The 18,645-nt window shown below is 36.3% G+C and overlaps 1 protein-coding gene across 1 annotated transcript in view; it reads left to right on the top strand.

The window, feature by feature from the left end:
* Positions 1–17,621, top strand: part of LOC104623322 (voltage-dependent L-type calcium channel subunit alpha-1D-like) — a gene marked incomplete at its 3' end in the record, with an annotated part of 73,122 nt that extends 55,501 nt beyond the window's left edge. The window contains exons 4-5 of the mRNA XM_010290375.1: positions 13,485–13,624; positions 17,479–17,621. Coding sequence (XP_010288677.1) covers positions 13,485–13,624; positions 17,479–17,621 — 283 coding nt within the window. The remainder of the gene's footprint in view (positions 1–13,484; positions 13,625–17,478) is intronic.
* Positions 17,622–18,645: the final 1,024 nt, after the last annotated feature.

Here is an 18,645-nt window from a genome sequence, read left to right as displayed (position 1 = left end):
CATCTGATTAAAATAATAGTTTTTTCTTGCCTTCTTGGAACTAGTAGAGACTCCCAGTTTTCTAGGGGGGAAAAAGCCTAATTTTTCCAAAAAAAAGTAACAACTCTTATGCCATGTAATTACTTTCAAGAACACAATTTCTAAATATGCTTTAGGGGCTATCTCACTGAATAGGTGGGAGAAAATCAGAGGGACTGTGACATTTTACATCAGCTGGAGAGGAGTTTTATAGGCAGAGTAAAAGCAGGTGTTGGTATATGCAAACTGTCTCATAGTGATAATGGAAGTGAACTTGAAACAGAGACAGAGCACTTGTGAATATATTGTTGTGAACAGCAGGTTCTCTGGAAATAAAAAGTGATATCCCAGGTAGCCTTTTTTCTTTATTCCCCTTAGATGCAGTTCAGATGGGAATAATAATAATAAAATAATCTTCCTGATAAATAGTGTGTTCTGTGTGAAGTGGAAAAAGAGATAGAAATTCAAAACCTAAATACATCTCCTGGGTTTCCAAATGGTATAGGAATAAAAGGAAGAAATTCATTTTGTGTTGTAACTTTGAAATTATAAGGATGCATTGACAAATGTTAGGTATTTTTCGGTACTGCTTACTGCCATTAATATTATGGCTGGCGATGTGATTTAAAAAAAACAAACCCATGCTTAGTTGTCTGCAGAATCTGGAGCTGTAATGGTAGCAGCCACTGAAGGGGCACTAACTAATGTTAGTAACATTCTGCAAGAGAGAAGGAAAACTGATTCATCCATAGAGAAGAAAGAAATTTGTTTTCAGGGCAGGCAGACTCATATTTTCCTTTCTATCAGAATTTGAAAATTTTTGTCAGTAAGGTTTGCTCTGTAGATCACAGGACATGAAAAAAACCATTTTTTTCAACTTTATTCAGTTATTTCAGTTTTGTTTTTACTGTGGCAAGTTTTCCTGGTACTTTAGCAAGGACTATCAGTAGTATTCCATGTGTTCTTTCAAAAGTAGTACATTTATTGTTACTTTTATTGAACACTTTTCTATCATGGGTAGAATGAAGAAAAGAGTAAGGCTTAGTGATGGTGCTGCTATTGGGACCAAGCTAAATGTTTTCATTTTTGAATGAATTTCCAGAAGAGTAGACAAGTATTGTACCTGTGCACAGCTGAAATCAAAACAGGTATATCTGTGATCTTTGACTGGGTACAAATTAGTGTTTTAACTGTGCTATTTTCTGAATTTTTCTTGGAGTTTCTTTATATTTATAGGGAGTCATTCTACCTCTTAATATTTCTTCTCCTTGTGCTCTGTTTGCAAAGTGCATCCAGGCTGCTATCCTTTTACTTTAGGGTGCAAAGGACTTCCATCAAACACTATCATGGCAGAAGAGTACATTTCTACTTGCAACTATATTTTCTCTACAGATCTGTATTTTCTTGGTTATTGAATAGCCAGGGCAATGTGACCCTCTGATGTGTAACAAAAATGTTCTTATGTTCCTTGAGCCTGCTATTCAAGTTGAAAGAATTAGAGATCTACCCTTTCGTAGTTAATCCGAATGCTTACTAGGCACACAAAATGGGAATCTCCCTGCATTTTAGTGCTGCAGGGAGATCTCTGCAGCCAAATTAGATTTTGCATATCTGGAATTGACTACAAAACTATTTAGTAACAAAGCCTTTTAACAGGGGAAAAGCTTTGATTTTTGATGATTGCAGAATAAAATTTTTATTTAATAGACACGTCAGCCATTTGGTTGAGAAACAATCACAGGAGAAGAAAAGTGCTAGGAAGAAGTTCAGCAAACTGAGACAATCAAAGATAAAGTTGTGCTTTAACATTTTCATGGATGTTGCAGACCATTCTCCTGTCAGTTCGGATAAATGTTTTTTTTTTTCTTTACATAGTTGTTCTGAACAGTGTCTACAAGGAATATTCTATCTTGCCCTCTCTTATAGTTGAAAATTTATTTCATTAACATCATTGCTGTTGACATTTTTATAGTTTATGACTTCTAGTGCTCTGGCAGGTTGTCTGCTCATAAGTAATGCGGTCTTCCTCTACGTATTTTAGTGTTATCTTTTTATAGTGCAGCACTGCATTATTACCTACTAACAAATATAAAGTAAATTAATGTATATGTAAGTAGTTAAGAAATTCTTTCTAGAAGAAAAAAATTCCAGAGAGTTAATAAAGCACATACTATTTCATTATCAGATAAGCATTAGATCTTTCACAGGAACATGTTATTTAGCAATCATACCTTCTCCTCAGTATAGAAATGTCATATCCACATCCTCTATTGCATTCAGTACCTTCTGTATGATATTGTAGTGATGGTCTGATGTTAGGAAATATTAAACAAGAAATTAGAACTAAATACATATTTCTCTGATCAAATTTTTTAACATTGTTATCCAAATATAAGGGATTCACATCCTCTAGTACTTTAATAAGCCCTTGTTGATTTTTTTTTTTGGTAATACTTTAATTCTGTAGTCTGTCCTGCTACAGAAGACGCAATCCTGGTCATGGAAGTTGACTGCTCTACAGAAGCAGAGGATTAGAAGAAAGTGTTCTTTTCTTGATCTTGTTGGCTTGCAGGAGGCAATAGTACACAACAGGTGTAGGACATAGCTCCCTGATTGACGGCTGGTCTAAGAGTCTGCCATTCAAAACTTCAGGAGAATGGTTAGAAAAATTCCAATGAAGTAATAGACCTAACCCTTTATATTTTGAGACTTTAAAGTCAAACTAGGATATATGGTAGGTACAACTCTTTCTTGCGTGTTTTGAAAGCCTTATTCATGGGGATTTCTTTAACCTTTTCTGCTGTATTAAAGAAACCAATCAAAACCAAACCAACCAACCAAAAACCACAACAAACAACAACAAAAAAACCACAACAAACCAAATACTCCACCCCCCTTTTTTTGCCCCAAATTATTTAGCTTTTCTATCCTGCTAAAGGTATTTAGAAAGACAGACTGTCCCATTGGGTAGGTTTTTAACAAATCATTCTGTACTTTTTAAACTGACAAAGGCGAAGAGCCGCTGTAGTCATATATCTGACAGATTAATGAGTAAAGTACTGTAATGAAACTATTCTATCTGTTTTACCCAGTTCTTTCGTAATCACAGTGGAAATTAGATTTGCAATCAAATGGATAAATCTAGGGCAAAAACCACCTATGCAGTGAATATGTCATTCTTCTGTTTCCCATCTGACACTATCAGTGTATAACTACAAAATCAATCTGTTCTCTGTATTTATTTTATTTTTTTTTTTTTAAGAATGTCAAGGACTTTCTGTAACACAGCACTGGAACATTGTAGAGCTGTCAATGAATAGTTAACCCACAAAAATATTAGCTTTTTGGTCTTCTCACTTCCTTTTCATTTGGGGTGCCATATTCCTTCAGAGCGACTTGAAGAAAGCTTGCACGAAGTATTTCCTGGAAAATAATCTGGCTGTTGGGATTGACTTTCGCTTTGGCAAGCTCACCTACATAAAAGCTGAGTACAAGGTGACTGACATATGAGAGTTTTACATTACACAACTGTATTAGTTAAAGAATGAAATAAACAGGTACTATGAAACAATCAGAAAATGGACATAGGAGAAAGTGGATAGGCTTAAATCCACGCTACTGCAGTATCACCTGAATAGGCTGACTACATTTTATCACAGTTTAAGAAATGTATGTACAGTATCACTATATATCTTTTTTAAGTACGGTTAGCAAGAAGTTGCATATGTGCTCACAGAAAACGGGGCGAAAGTCACATGGGAATATTTTTAGAGCAGAATTTTTTTTTCTTGTATGTTTCATAGTTGAAATGCTGAAATGCATTATAGTTTGCTTTGATGTAATTGGTGAGATTTTGGTCTGGAATTTTTCTGTTTTAAGTAAAAAGAATTTGTTTTGGCTTTCGGATATTTTTTTTTACCCACCTTGCCCTTATTTTTTTAGTTACTCTTTGAATGTTCTGGGAAGCCTATGTTTAAAAAACACCTGTTGAATGTGAAAAGTGGGCTTGTTACTAGTCTTGTAACATTTTAAAGTTTTCCAAGTTCCAAGCTATATTAAAAAAAATCAGGAGAGGATTTGCTGCTATCAATGGTCCTCTCTGTTTTCTACTTGTGGGTTTCTGCATGGTTAGAATTTATAGGGATGAGAAAATTCTCTTGGTTTATAAATTCTCAGAGAATTTGAAGATGTTCACTAAAGTATCTGACACGTAGTAACATTCTTAACCCCCGATTTCTAGCCAAAACCTGCTTTCTTAAAAATAAATAAATAAAACTGCTAGCAAGTAACAGCATATAACTAATGTTACTTTAATGCTGTTCTATGACTAGATGCAAGTTTAATTCATTACTTGACACTGACTAGTCTACTATGTAAGGTAAAACTTTGTGGCAATGTTGCAGTATACATAAATACTGTCTTTTCTACTTCCCTTATTTTGCTGACCTTATTTTCCTGAATATCATCAATTAAAGAGTGGCACCCAAGTAATTTGGATTCCATTCCAGTTATATTCTTTATTGCTTACTTGGCCTGCTTTCTGTTGTGCGATTCAGATTCTTTGGCATACTGTGCTCGATCTTCAATAGGAGTTGTGTGGATTTAGGACTGAAACATCTGTCACTTACCTATTAGCATTTCTACAGCTTGCCTTTCACACCTTGCAAGTGTAGTGTCAATGCCAAGAGATGAGTTTGTTGTCCCTTTGTTGATGATTTTTCAGTAGATGGTAAATTTAGGGGGGGGTCTGTTACAATTTTAGTCATTTATGAGCGAATTTCCAAAATCATGCCACTTACTTTGTTCTTTCAGAACAATATGGAACAGAAGGATTGTCTGTGTCTCTCTGAGGGTATGTAAGGGAGTGTGAATAGTGTATTTAATAACGTACATACAGAATGGATATGTCTGTTGTTTCCACCTAGCTGTTATTCAGCAAAGCTCTGTATTACCCATCAGAGCATTCTGCCTAAATATAGCACAGGAAAAAACTAGACAAAGAACTTGGATTTTCCTATTGAATGTTATGAATGGAAAATATGTATTTAGCATATGTACTAAATAGAGCTTTTGCATGAATAAAACCAGGATGGATCCACACAGATGCCTGTAATCGGTGTGAAAAATTGTCACTTGGATGCAACATTTTCCTGTCTGTACAAACACTGGTTTACACAACTCAGGTGTCTAACCATATCTCCATTATTGTGTTATTTACAAGGTAAAGTGGAAAATACATGATTAAAAACATGAGAAGCAATCACACTCAAAGATGAAATGCAGTGCATTTAGAGGAAGTGATTACAGGAAATAATGAAAAAAAGTAATCAAGGTGTTTAACATGATCTGCTTATTCATCTATCTTTAGCTGTCAGATGAAAGTGTAGGCATTACTGCTACCTGAAACTCTCTTTGAAGGTTGAGATACTATTTCAGTGAGGTAAGTTATTCAAATGCTACTTCAGACTACATTGATCAAAAAGGGACTTAAAGAAACTTAATTACACTTAATTACACTTCAGTGTATAGCTTGCACATTGATTTTGTTCATTTGCCGTGATCAGTATTTGAGATGTCCTCTTGCACATTCTTTTCTTGCAAGCATAAATGCCTGCTTGAGATCTAGAGGGTAGAACTGTTGTTAATTGGGGCTTGTACCAAGTGATTGTGAATTCACAGTTCAAGTGAGATGAAAAGATTGCGTCCTCTTTGGAAACAGTGAAAATTCTGAGTGAGATTTGTTGCTTGGCAGCGGTACTAGGAATGTGAAATCCCTTCAGTTTTGTATAAATCTGGTTTAAGAACGTTTCTGGTGTGTAGCACCTGCTTATTTCTACTGCTAAATATGGACTTTGCCTTTGGTATTAACTTTTCATTATCAGCCTTGCTATCAGATGTATCAGTGCTAACTGCCAAAATATCTGGATCTGAGTAGTATGATGGTGTCCTATAAAGAACTTCAGAAGATTGGAGATATTTCTGGGCTTAATGCCAAATTCCTGTCCAGAGTTGCCCTGCATTTTACATGTGAGCCAGTGTATTCATTTCAGTTTTATTATTCCAGACTTTCACATCTAAAACTAAATTTCTTAGACTTTCTGTAGTAGTTACTTTTGTAAATTGAAGAGTGTGCTTGGACTCTCACTGCTGGATAGTATCATAAGGGTTAGGAAACGTATTCTCAAAGTTTCCCAAAACAGGCTTCTGAATGCATAAAGACAAAAGTTAATATATGAAAATGGCTTAGTTGCATCAGTACTTTTTCCACTAATCCCTTCCGAATTTCTGAATATTGGAAAGAACTACTCAGATCTTTGTCCACACCTTTGTAAAGCATTGTCCTTTATCATGCGTTTTTGATAGAGTTGTTTAGCAGTTACTGTTTAAGGAGGAATGCTACTACTCAACTAGAAACAGAGAGATAATTTAGTCACCGAAAGTGGAATCCATATGAGCAGTTAAATGATTCTTTAAAATGCAATGTCTACACGAGCTGTCGTCTATTCTACACTGGAATCCTAGTCCTCAGGAGTTGTGAGGTCTGTCCAACTCTTCATACTCCAAGACGTGGGGATGAGGGTGTCCTGGGAGCAATTGGTCAGGGCACATTGGTCAATTCCATGTCAGGGCACATTGGTCAACAAAAATGGTCTTCTGTACATGGAATGTCATGTGGACTTGAAGTATGGAAACAATGTATGTTGGTCCATGCCTGTATTAAAGAGGTAAAATTATGGATATGTAATTATGTTTTCTAAACTTGCTGCAGAGCTCCTCTTTCAAAAAGCAAAACTGCACTTACAAGAACAATAATGCAGACATCTGACATAGTTGAGAGCAGTAGTTGTTTTCCCTCGGGTACATCAGGACTGACAGAAAGATGCAACATCATTTAATCGGATTGATCAGAACACAAATCCTTAAAACATTGTTTTTCAAACTCTTCCTCTCTTGTTTGCTGTTATGTATCTAAAGACATAGTTAACCCAATAGTTATCACTGAATTCTTGAGTAAGAAATAAGTGTAATTCTTCCAATAAAGCGTGACTAATTTCCATGTCTAATCTGGGAAGTAAATTATTTAATCAGCTTTAAAAGCAGAAACAAAGTAAAGCTCTAGTGCTGTTTTCTTTTTGCCAGGTATATGGATTTCATCTTTGTTTCATTTTCTATATTGGGAAACTGCTATAACATTTTCCACATGTGGGAATAAACAGGTTAACTTTTTTTTTTAGTATTACTGTGGTGCAGCTCAGAAATGATTTTTTGAGGGTAAGACAGGTGTATGAAGAGAAAAAATTATTATATTTGGAAATTCAAAACTCAGTTACTTTTCTGTTTTATAAATGCTGTGTTTTCCCGGTGGTAGAAGTTGAAAGGCCGAATCTGAAAGAATGGTTGTTTGTCAAAAAGATAAATGGTTTTGTATGTTTTCAAGGTATCAGTCACACATCTTATTTACTAGCACATGATTGATTATTAGTCCTCATATCAAGAATATAAAAGTATCTGGTTTTGTGTATGTCTAAACTACAGAAAGTTGTTGAGTTCAGTTACTTTGCTTAAACTGAGTTCCTTTGCTTAAATTTAGTCACTTTATCTGCTAAGCACTTTTTACTCTGATACATAAATGTTACTCAGGGTGCAATAAATGTTTTTCCATAGTTAAGAAATAATTCTGATCTCTGATGCCCACGAAGTAGAAATTAATATGAGAAGACTTATAGCATAACAGATTAAGGTTTTGCGAATTAATGACTTCTTATTTTGAAACAATTATCTTGTGAGACATCTTAAGTTAAATGCAGAGTTTTGGTGCATCACATTACAACATGTAACAGTAGCTTTGCATATTTCTTTCAGAGATTTTGAAAATGTGAAGATAATAAATGATGACTAATGCACACCATCTGGCTAGGGTGGGAAAAAAAAGGATTTTTTCCCGAGCAACAGGGTTTCTGCTAAACTGATTTACTTAAAATAAGAAAGCAAATGTGTGTGTTTGCTAAGAAAATGAAGTTCTAATGACTTCACTGACACTCAGTGGATAAGGGTAGCCCTTGTTTTGTACTCCATGATCAATTTCAAAGTGGAGCTCACTGGTCTCTATTGGAAAGGCAGTTGTATCTTATCAGTCCTGTTGTTGCATCATATATTCAGAAAAAGATTGTTGAGGCTTGCAGATTTTGAGCAACATTAACAAAAGTGTTAGACAGCCTTGCAGGAATCAGCCCCAAAGAGAAGATGACCTAGCTCTGTGTGGATTCAAATCAGTGAACAAACGACTATTAATCTGTATAGACATAGGATTAGACCCATACAGAATATATCTGTACAGACATATTTTTGTGCTTCTTATCTCCTTTAGATTCACAGCTGTCATGTTTCCTTTCTGCTACTGCTGTGATGTAACATAGAACTAAACGCAATAATAGATATTAGAAATTACTTACAATTTCGAACTTAATCTGTGCAATTTCTTAGAAGCAAAAATTGTCTTATCAGTTTCTCCTAATACGATTATGTTTTTTAGGCAGTCACTCAGTCTTATGTATTTCCGTATTTTTTGTTTGGTTGTGTTATTTCTTAATGTTCCTACTTAGATTTTTAATGTAATAAAGTATTCACTTAAAGTTCTCAACTAATTTGAACAAAACAAGATGTGCAGGTATAGTTTTTTCCACTGCAGAGAAAAGCAAGCAGATAAATGTGTGCATCAAACTGTTAGAACTGCAGTCTTCAGTCTGTATTTTTAAATTATCTCTTACTGCTTTAGATTTATTTTTACATAGCAACCCTACCTCTGCAACTCTTCCAGTAATACTGAAAATGGTATGATAGATTAAACTTTATTTACTCTTGAGTAATGGTTGCTTAAGCTCTGGGCATGGTAGGTGATTTGTGGCCTACAGATGTATCTTGGTTGCGGAGGCAAAAAATTGATGCCCATAGTGACTGGGAAGAAGTTACAGAAGTGTGAGAAGGGACTGCCAGTACCTTCCTGAGGGTGAGCAGGTTGTTAACTTTGCAGTTTATGTCAGAACATCTGTTGGCTGCCTACTTATTAAAAAAACCCCAAAACCCAACCAACCAACCGAAAAAAACCCACCACAAACCAGTCTCCAAAGCAAGCACAGCCTGTACTTTGACTATTGTTAGCTACTGGGCCAAATAATTCATCTGGCCTCTGTGGAAGACACAAGTTGTGATTAAAAACAAAACAAAAAAAGGTGAGTGTGAGAGAGCATGAAAGAAAAGAAAGGAAGGAAAGGAGGAAGGGAAGAAAAATGAAACACTGGAAAACAATAGGCCTCTGGTTGTAGCTGTGTAGAAACATCTGAGTTCCTTTTCTCAAGGTTTTCAAGAAATTCTGGCTCTTGGATTGCCCAGTGGCTATTGTTACAAAGCATCCTTCCCTTGTGCCATTGCCTCTGTTAATAGCATCATCCCTGATTCTGTCTTGTATCCATTATGAATATATGTTTCTAGGGGCAAATGCTGGAACCAGGCATATGCACTCTTTACAGCCGGGAACAAGGGTTGAAGTAAACACTTCTGTTCTTCCACAGAAAGGAAGGAAAACTTTCTCAGTATTTGATCACAGAATCACAGAAACACTAGGTTGGAAAGGACCTTCAAGACCATCAAGTCCAACCATTAATCCAGCGCCACCATGTCCCCTAGACCATGTCCTGAAGCACCACATCCACACGTTTCTTGAACACTTCCAGAGATGGCGACTCCACCACCTCCCTGGGCAGCCTGTTCCAATGCCTGACCACCCTCTCAGTGAAGAAATTTTTCCTAATATCCAATCTAAACCTCCCCTGGCGCAACTTGAAGCCATTTCCTCTTGTCCTATCGCTAGTTACTTGGGAGAAGAGGCCAACACCCTCGTCGCCACAACCCCCTTTCAGGTAGTTGTAGAGAGCGATAAGGTCTCCTCTCAGCCTCCTCTTCTCCAGACTAAACAACCCCAGTTCCCTCAGCCGCTCCTCATAAGACTTGTGCTCCAGACCCCTCACCAGCTTCGTTGCCCTTCTCTGGACACGCTCCAGCACCTCAGCATCCTTCTTGTAGTGAGGGGCCCAAAACTGAACACAGGATGTTATGTAGAATGCAGGGACTTTTACATGTTGGAAGTGTAGTGGGTGTAGATAGTTGTACATGCCCTGAATCTATCTGTACTTTTCCCTGTGATCATGTAAGAATTATCAGAATCATATCAGAATACTAGAAATTACAGAACTTAACTGGGAGAGACCTCTGGAGGTTACCTCGTCCCTCAGGACTGTCACCAGCACTAGATGAGGTCAGCTGTACCTTTGCCTAGCAGCATCTTTAAGACTTCCTGTCTTGAAGCTATGTATACCTGCCCTGCTCTGCACTACCCTTCTGATAAAGAAGTTTTTCTTAATGTCCTGTGAACCTCCAAACCTGCAGCTCATGGCTGTTTCCTCTTATTTTACCATGTGCTGCTACTTAGTGTTTGGCTTCAGTGTCTTTCTAATCCCCATTCAAGCAGTTGTATACTGTTAGACCTTTGCTTAGCCGCCTCTTTGACGGAGAGATCTGCTTCTTTGGAGTCTGCACTTTCTCTTAGTTCAAACAGAGTGTTGAGACCTGAAACTGTAGTAGTGCTGCAGCCTCACAGCACTGAGTAGACATGGATAATTTCCTTCGATCTGCTCACCATGCAGCCCAATATGGAATTTGTCTGATTTACAATGAGCGCATATTTAACTTGGTGCCCACTGTGACTTCTATGTCCTTTCTCAGCCCGTATCAATGTGGGATTATTTAACCCGAGGTGCAGAACTTTACTTTTTTTTTCTTGCTGATATTCATGTAGCTTCTGTTGGTCTAGTTGTCAAGGTTTCCTGTGGTCTATCTGCTAAGTGACACACATTGACCTTAAGCCCACCATTGGCTTTAAAAAATGAGCTTGTCTTACATCCCATATTGATCGAGTAGAATGTTTGCAGTACTCTTTAGGAAATAAGAAACAGTCCAGCCTCCATAAAATGGAAATAAAATAAACAGGACCAAGACCAATATTATTTTAAAAGATAAATGCTAAGTGATAGGGTAGAATTGTTAGATTTGAACTGTCATATTAAAATGAACTGCAAGGGTATGTGACCATTAAGCAAGTTACACTGGGTCTAGGACTGGTGCCTAGCCCAAATAGCAGAAGAGCATTAGAATATTCTTTGAAGGGGAGCAATGAAGGGTGAAGATGCTTTCTAGGATGGAATCTGGTAGGTTTTAGGTGGTGTTAGATTACACATTCACCTGTAATAACAGGTCCCTGGACATAAAGACCCAAGAGGTCATCTCAGCCCAGAAGGTCACATCCAGTCCTATGTTCCCTTTATGTAAAGAAGCTGTTGAAATTTTGCATATATGAAACTTCCTCTCTTTTGTCTCACCTTTTCTTTAGTACTATGATTTTGATACATGTTTTGCCCATAGCAAATGCCAACCATAACATTTTCATCTTCCTTATGTTGTCTTACATTATTTATTGTTCTATATCCAGGCTGCAGACTTAGTTATATGCAGGGAGACAGAAATAGCTATTACTGTGAAATGTGTACATGGTAGGACTTGCTTGAATTTAAACGTTTTTGCAGTATGTTTCTCAAGAGTATTGATAATTCATATTATTGTAACCTCTGTGGTGCTGTCTACCCAAAGAAATCTGATGGTGCTTCGTGCACAAACCATTCACACTTTTTCTGTGAGACCACTTCATTCTTGTTATCCAGTAACTCTTTCAGTTTAAATGGTGATAAATTAAGTGGAAGGGACAATTTTGAAATAAGTATTAGGAAAAAAATTTGGAGAAGGGAGTGACGAGAAGAAGGATGTCAATCAGTTTCACTGGGCTGGAAGATCTCATGCAAAATATAATACAGCTGAGAAGAAGCTGCCTTGGGTGAAGCTCTACAGTGTTTATGAAGTGTACTCAAAGCAGAGGAAAAAGGCAGGAGTATAAGACTGAGCTGAACAGAGAGTGAGATCAGGAAACCTTGCTTTGCACTAAGAGAAAATGTTACATCTCAAAGTGATCCCATGGTGCTGCTTGTTGGAGATGAAGACCTGGAGAGGAGTATGTAGTTTATTGATAAGCCTCTACATCTATTAAGTCACCAGTATCAGATATTAAGTGGGTATATCGCATCCTATACATAACCAATCCTAAATTGGTCTTTTGGTGGGGAGAAGAAATCTAGCCTTCCAGATTGAAGACCTGGCACATGAGAATATAAAGATGTTTGTTTAAATTGCCAGTGGTCAAATGTTGGTTTTTATTTGGTTGTATGTGAAAGTGCGAAGCTGTGTAACAAATAGCAAATACACGGTTTCATGTGTAATGTCTGTGCTATATTTGAGTATATGAGAGTAGAAGATATAGTCCATACAGTTAATGCTGTGCGTGGTAAGTGAGCTACATCCAGTGTTCCTGAACAAGTTTAAAAAAAATGAATCATTCTTTTTCTTGCACTCTTGGCTCTAGTATTTGCATAGCAACAGATAACTAAAGTATTATACAAAGTGATGAAATTATGATTTCTGAAGGTAAAAAGAACAAATGTGTTAACTGATCTGTTTTGATAGCAGTGACTTTTACAATTTATCCACATCAAATATGTTATTACTATAGAAAGAAGTCAAAAAATATATTACTCAGTTAGCTAGGAAAAGAGTTTCAATGTATAATCCTGTTTAAAGTAAGAATTTTGGTTAAATAAAGAAACTAATAATGTTTAAAGAAACAGCATTGAAACAAATCTGAAGTTGGAGCTTCAATGATACAAGGTGGTGATATATTAACTTAAAATTTCTTCAAGCGTCTTAGGGTGATTTAAAGAAATTCTGGTGATGTGTAAGGAAGAATGAGTCAATGTAAACTTCCATGTCAAGATGAAAAAGTTCTGAGATGGTGTAAAATTAAAGAATGAAGACCCTCTTAAATAGCTTATAACTTTTTGAATCTCCTTAGTATGGGATAACACTGCCTCAAACTCCCTTATTAGGCAGAACAAGGCTGATGTAATGAATAGTGAAGTAAGTATACCACTGCATACCTTCTAAGGATATTTCCAGTGCCCAGTTCTACAGCATTTTCTGGTTTTAATGCATGCAAAGAATCCTGTTGACCCGGATAGGACTATTTGCTTAAGCAAAGGTACAGTATACTTCCATGTTTGCAGAAACAGAGCCCTTTTCTCTCACAGAATGTGAAAACAGGAAAATCTTGTGCAATTATGTAATTATAACCTTGTCAGTACAGCTATCACTAAGTGCTATGTTATTAAAACCTGTAAAATAAAGTGCTGTGAAGTAATATATTTCTGTAGTCCTGATCAATACAACTTACCCGCTTACTGCAAATTCTGCCTAGTAAAACAGCTGTTAAATTACATTGTCTTTCATTTTACTTTTTTTGTTTTTTACAGGAAAAAGTAGAATATGCCTTCCTGATAATTTTTACAGTTGAAACATTTTTGAAGATTATAGCATATGGATTATTATTACACCCCAATGCATATGTTAGGAATGGATGGAATTTATTGGATTTTGTAATAGTAGTAGTAGGGTAAGTAACTTAACCTTCATTATACAAAGATTTTAATATCTTCTTTGCAGTGACGTAGGTGAGTAGTGATCTATTCTTGATTTCTATTCCTTTGGAACAAAAGAATGAACTGATGAGTGAAAAATTCAAAACAAAGTCTTGAAACTTTTCAGTACTCTCTGTGGCTGCAGAATGTGTTGCACAATCAGCTTAATCGTAAAAGTTCCTAGGGAAGTCTGAGTTCTGCCAAAAATTTTCCTTGGTTGTTGTCTTGCAGAATCTTTTCCATCTGATTTTTTCCAAGGTGAACTCCTGATGTCTTTCCATGTGATAAGGGTTGGTCTGTTTAGGTCCTTACACTGTTATGCCATTTATTCATTTATCCCTATACTGTGGTTATGTGGAGTTCATCTGTTCTACAAAGACCTCTGGGAGAACCCACATGTTCTGAAGTGGAGGAGAGTGGTCAGGAGACAGGGTTAACTGAGTGATTCCTTGAGCTTCTCAAAATCTGAGGAAAATTGGATACTTAAGTACTTTCCTTTGGGCTGCTGCACATCAGGGTGCATATATATAGGATTTTGGCTTGCCTGGGAGAAAATGTATGTTAAAAATGCCTTTTTTTTTTTTTTATTAACACCCTGTGTGCCTTTCCTGTACCAGGAAACCCAGGAGAGTTTGTTTTGCTCCTCAGAGGAGGGACTGCTTGGGCCTTATGCAGGTTACAGAAAAGTGGAATGTTCTCCAGTTATGCACCTGTTTGACAAATAACGCACCCGGCTTTTTTGTGAGCAACTTCGTGTCAATGGTTGTGCTAGTACGTTAGAAGATCCTACCTTCCAGCTGTCTAGGGAATTAATCTTGAGGCAGATATTCCCCAATTTCCTAAACATGGAAGAGATTGTATTGGGGGAAAAAAAAAGGAATTTCCAGTACTGCAGGTTTTGTTTACTGAAAACATTTATTGATATAACACGTAGAGAACGTTACCAACATCTAACTCTGTATGTTGTGGCTGGCTTGCAAAGATGACCACGGCATGCAGTGTGCAATTCTAATTTCATTTTTAAGTTGATACTATATCAAGGGTTGCCTGTAATTGAAAAGGCCCAGAAGTTGCAGTGTGTGCTACTCTTAACTCATGTCATTATATTAAGGGAAAAGAAAAAGATGCAAAGGAAAGGAATTTCTGCTAAAGCATTATTAAATTTGTGCAGGTATTACAAATGTATGAATACCCAGTTTATAACTATTTGATTCTGAGGTAGTAAATTTTACTGAGAAGTTTGTATTTGGGCCAGTTGCTTGGCATTCAGGCAGTTTTGGTCCAGGACTAGAATTTGTGTATAAATAGATCCTTCATCAGGTCAGGTCACTCTCAACAGATTGGCCTCTGTGCCTGAAGGGGAAGCTTGGTGGGCAGGCGTGGAGACTATCACACATAAGACCTCTATTCTCCTGCCAGGCAGTCACCTGAATAGACCTCTTCCCTCTTGTCAAGTGACAATGGAGTTATAGTAACCCTGGAGCAGTCTAATTAACATGACCTCTATCTTTGGCTGCGTCCTAAATACGTGATAACTAAAAAATTTTCCATTAACTCATAAAACACTCATTATTGGAGGCTAAATCTAGTTAGGTCAAATGTCACACTGAATTCAAGAAAAATACGAAGAAAAAAGGACTACATCTTATCACATACATAAAAATATCATACTGAGATTTAAATCCTATCTCAAAACCAAAAGATTTGGAATATAAACTATTGTGTAGGTTGTCATCAGTCTACCTGGAAGACAAGATGGACCCTTCATAAGGGTCAGGCGCTGACAAAACTGTGAGCAATATTTTTCTTCTTGCACTCTGTGAGCGGTATTTTTGTTTCTTCTTTTAAAAAGAATACAATCCACATAAACAAGTATGAGTCCATTTATTTAATTAATACTTAAATCAATTTGTCACTATATTTTTTCATATATAATCCAGGGTGGATATGGAATCACTTCTGGATCTGATTTTGACTAGCTTCATTGTGAAATTTCATTAGGGATTTTAATAGCTTTGAAAGAGCTGCCATGATGTCCTATATTGAATGTATTAGATGAAGTTTGTTTCATGTGCTTTCCCAGCAGAAACTGTAGCAGTCCAAATGCATAAATCTTAATTATACCACAATAAATCTCTACTAGCAAAAGGGAAGCACATATAGAGACTTTTTTCCACAACATCAAATTTGGCATTTAAACTTTGGTAAACTCTACAGGAAAAAAAGTTGATTTTAAAACTAGTAAAGGAGATCAATGGTTTTATACTTAAATACCTTTATAGGATGGCTTTATAGGATAGAGGTAAAATGACAGGGCTGTAGACATAGCTGTGAATGTGATGTTTTCTCCTGTCTTTGTCGCTTCTGTCTGAAACCGGTCAGAGTATGAATTAGTTTGAGCAGTCTACTACTTGCCCACACGCTATGCCACGTAACTTCCATTGATTTCTGTGAAAGAAAGCTTTCATAGCACCTTCCTATACCTGTAGCCTTTTAATTTTCTGAATAATGTATGGACTGACAGGCTGAAAACAGCTTTTCTTAATTTGGGACTTGATTCAGAAATCTGTTTAATCATGTCTGCTTTTAGAGCATGAATAGTCACTCTGAAATCATTGAGATGGCTCACTTTCTTAGAATTATCCTTCTATTAAATTATAGGGCTGGATCAGACCTGAAATATTAAAAGTCTGAATTTCTATAGTTATAGAGTATGTAGGCTGCTGGTGTTTATTCTAAGATCTGTAGTCCTGGTGGCTGGGTTTTACTCTGGAGGGGGATGAAGCAGAATAGGATGGGTATTGACTGATACAGGTCAGTTACTTACTGGGGGAAGAGAAAGTCTTCAGTGTCCTAGTTTGGGCAACCTATTAAATATTACATGATTTCCAGCAACTATCCAGCGTGACAGAGTTGTGAACCAGAGTTTTAAAAACTTTTCTTAACAAAACCAAAGACCTGCACATTTCAGCAGTCCTTAACAAGTGTGGAACATTTTTCAGGATTACAAAACTCTATTGACTTGGTCATCTCCTTGGTAAGGAGAGGTCCAGTTTTGCAACTACTGAATTACAGACTCTGTGCAAAGGATAATATGATTGCATGGTCTAGTCACAGTCTAGAAAACCATACATCTGCAACGCAGGTCCAAACTAAAATAAATAGAAGATTACTTTGCACTTCAACCACTTGTATCGCTTTGAATTTCTGCTAGAAGTGGGAAAGAAAAATAAAACTTTTGTCTTACAAACTGTTCTAATGAATGACTAGCTCATTTCTTCAGTGAAGAAATACTTTATAATAAATGAGTCATCTGGGAATATTTTTATTCTCAAAGATATTATATGTAAGAAACAAATCTTTTTGGTGTTATTAAATGTTGGACTCCATTTTTAATATATTCTGTTTCTGCTGACTGTATTTAGAATATTGAACTGCAGTGTCACTTAGAGTTCATATATTCCACCAAAATTAAAACAGATGGTTTCGTGTCGTTATCTATTTTACGTTCTAAAGAGAAGATTAATTTTCCAAACCTTATAACTAAAACAGTTGAACAAAGAAGTGGCAAAGTATTTAATTTATATAAAAATAGTAGATTGTGTATACAAGCAGAATGATAATTTATTGCATACTGTGTGATCGTTGCTCTCTGGAGTGATTAGAAACTCTTGCACTCTGTAACTCTTCAGGTCATGATTTAATGTGTAAATATACCTCTCGTTTTGACAGCTGAACAGCTTTTCAGAATTGTCTGTAGTTCAAGTAATTTCCTTTGACTGCATGGTAAATGGATGGTGATGACCCTACCCTTCATCTCATTTTCTAGATTATTTAGTGTAATATTGGAACAATTAACCAAAGAAACAGAAGGTGGCAGCCACTCAGGTGGCAAACCTGGTGGCTTTGATGTCAAAGCCCTAAGAGCCTTTCGTGTACTGCGACCTCTCCGGCTTGTATCAGGAGTGCCCAGTAAGCTCTCTTCTATTTAATTCCGTTGGAATGAATACTGTAACTAATCTATTATTTTACTTTCTTGTTCCAGACACTAACAGAAATGAGGTAATATAAAGTTGATTTTTTTGTTATTTGATTACATATATAAAATGAGTTTTGAGATGAATGATACCCTATTTCAAGTTGGACAAAGGATTGTGAATTCATTCAGTGTGTGATCTTCTTACACAGTTCAGTAAGCAGGCAGGGGAATACACTTCCTTTTTGGAAACCTTATATAAAGTAAATTACATGTTAAAATGCAAATACACCAGAAAAAAAAAGATCAGATTTTTTAAATTCCAAAACCCTGCAGATCTGAAAGTGTAGGTGGTCCTAAAATAGTTTATATGTTGGTAAGTGTATGCCAAAGCACATTACACATTTCATATTTCCTGCCCCCTCCACTGCACATGAATGCCTTCTGTTTATCTCAGTAGAACTAACAGATAAATTAGGAAACTTAAAGTAGCACAATATTATTTAAAGAAAGCAATTGAATTTTATGATAATATTTCCTGTTTTCTTTTAATACATTATTAATTACTGAAGCTCTTTAGGCTGAATAAAAGGTTAATGGCTTACAATTCAGCTCTTTCCAAGGCATTCAAAAGAAAAATCCTAATGCTGTGTTTATTATATCATAGTCTGTTACATGGAAATGATTGTGATGGTGTATATTTAGCAAAAGAACTTTAGTGAAGAAAGAAGCAGTCTTATGAAATGTCAGAAAGGAAATGTATTAAAGTAAAAATGAGCCATACTTCGTTCTCATTGGCACTGTAGCAGCTTCGTTAGTTTGGAGTTTACTTGTTTTGGTAAGACCAAAATATGGCAAAATATTTAATCACGGAGAAAAGAAAAAAATGAAGTATTTCTGAAAGTGATATGAGGGGTAAATGATGAAAAAGTAAGCTTGTTTAGAGTAAAAATGTCTTTTCCCAGGTGTGGTGGGTTGACCCTCGTTGGATGGCAGGTGCCCACCAAAACTGCTCTGTCA

The sequence above is a fragment of the Phaethon lepturus genome, unplaced genomic scaffold (assembly GCF_000687285.1).
Source record: "Phaethon lepturus isolate BGI_N335 unplaced genomic scaffold, ASM68728v1 scaffold8087, whole genome shotgun sequence".
In the NCBI taxonomy this organism is placed as follows: domain Eukaryota; kingdom Metazoa; phylum Chordata; class Aves; order Phaethontiformes; family Phaethontidae; genus Phaethon; species Phaethon lepturus.
This window is presented reverse-complemented; position numbering and strand designations above follow the sequence as displayed.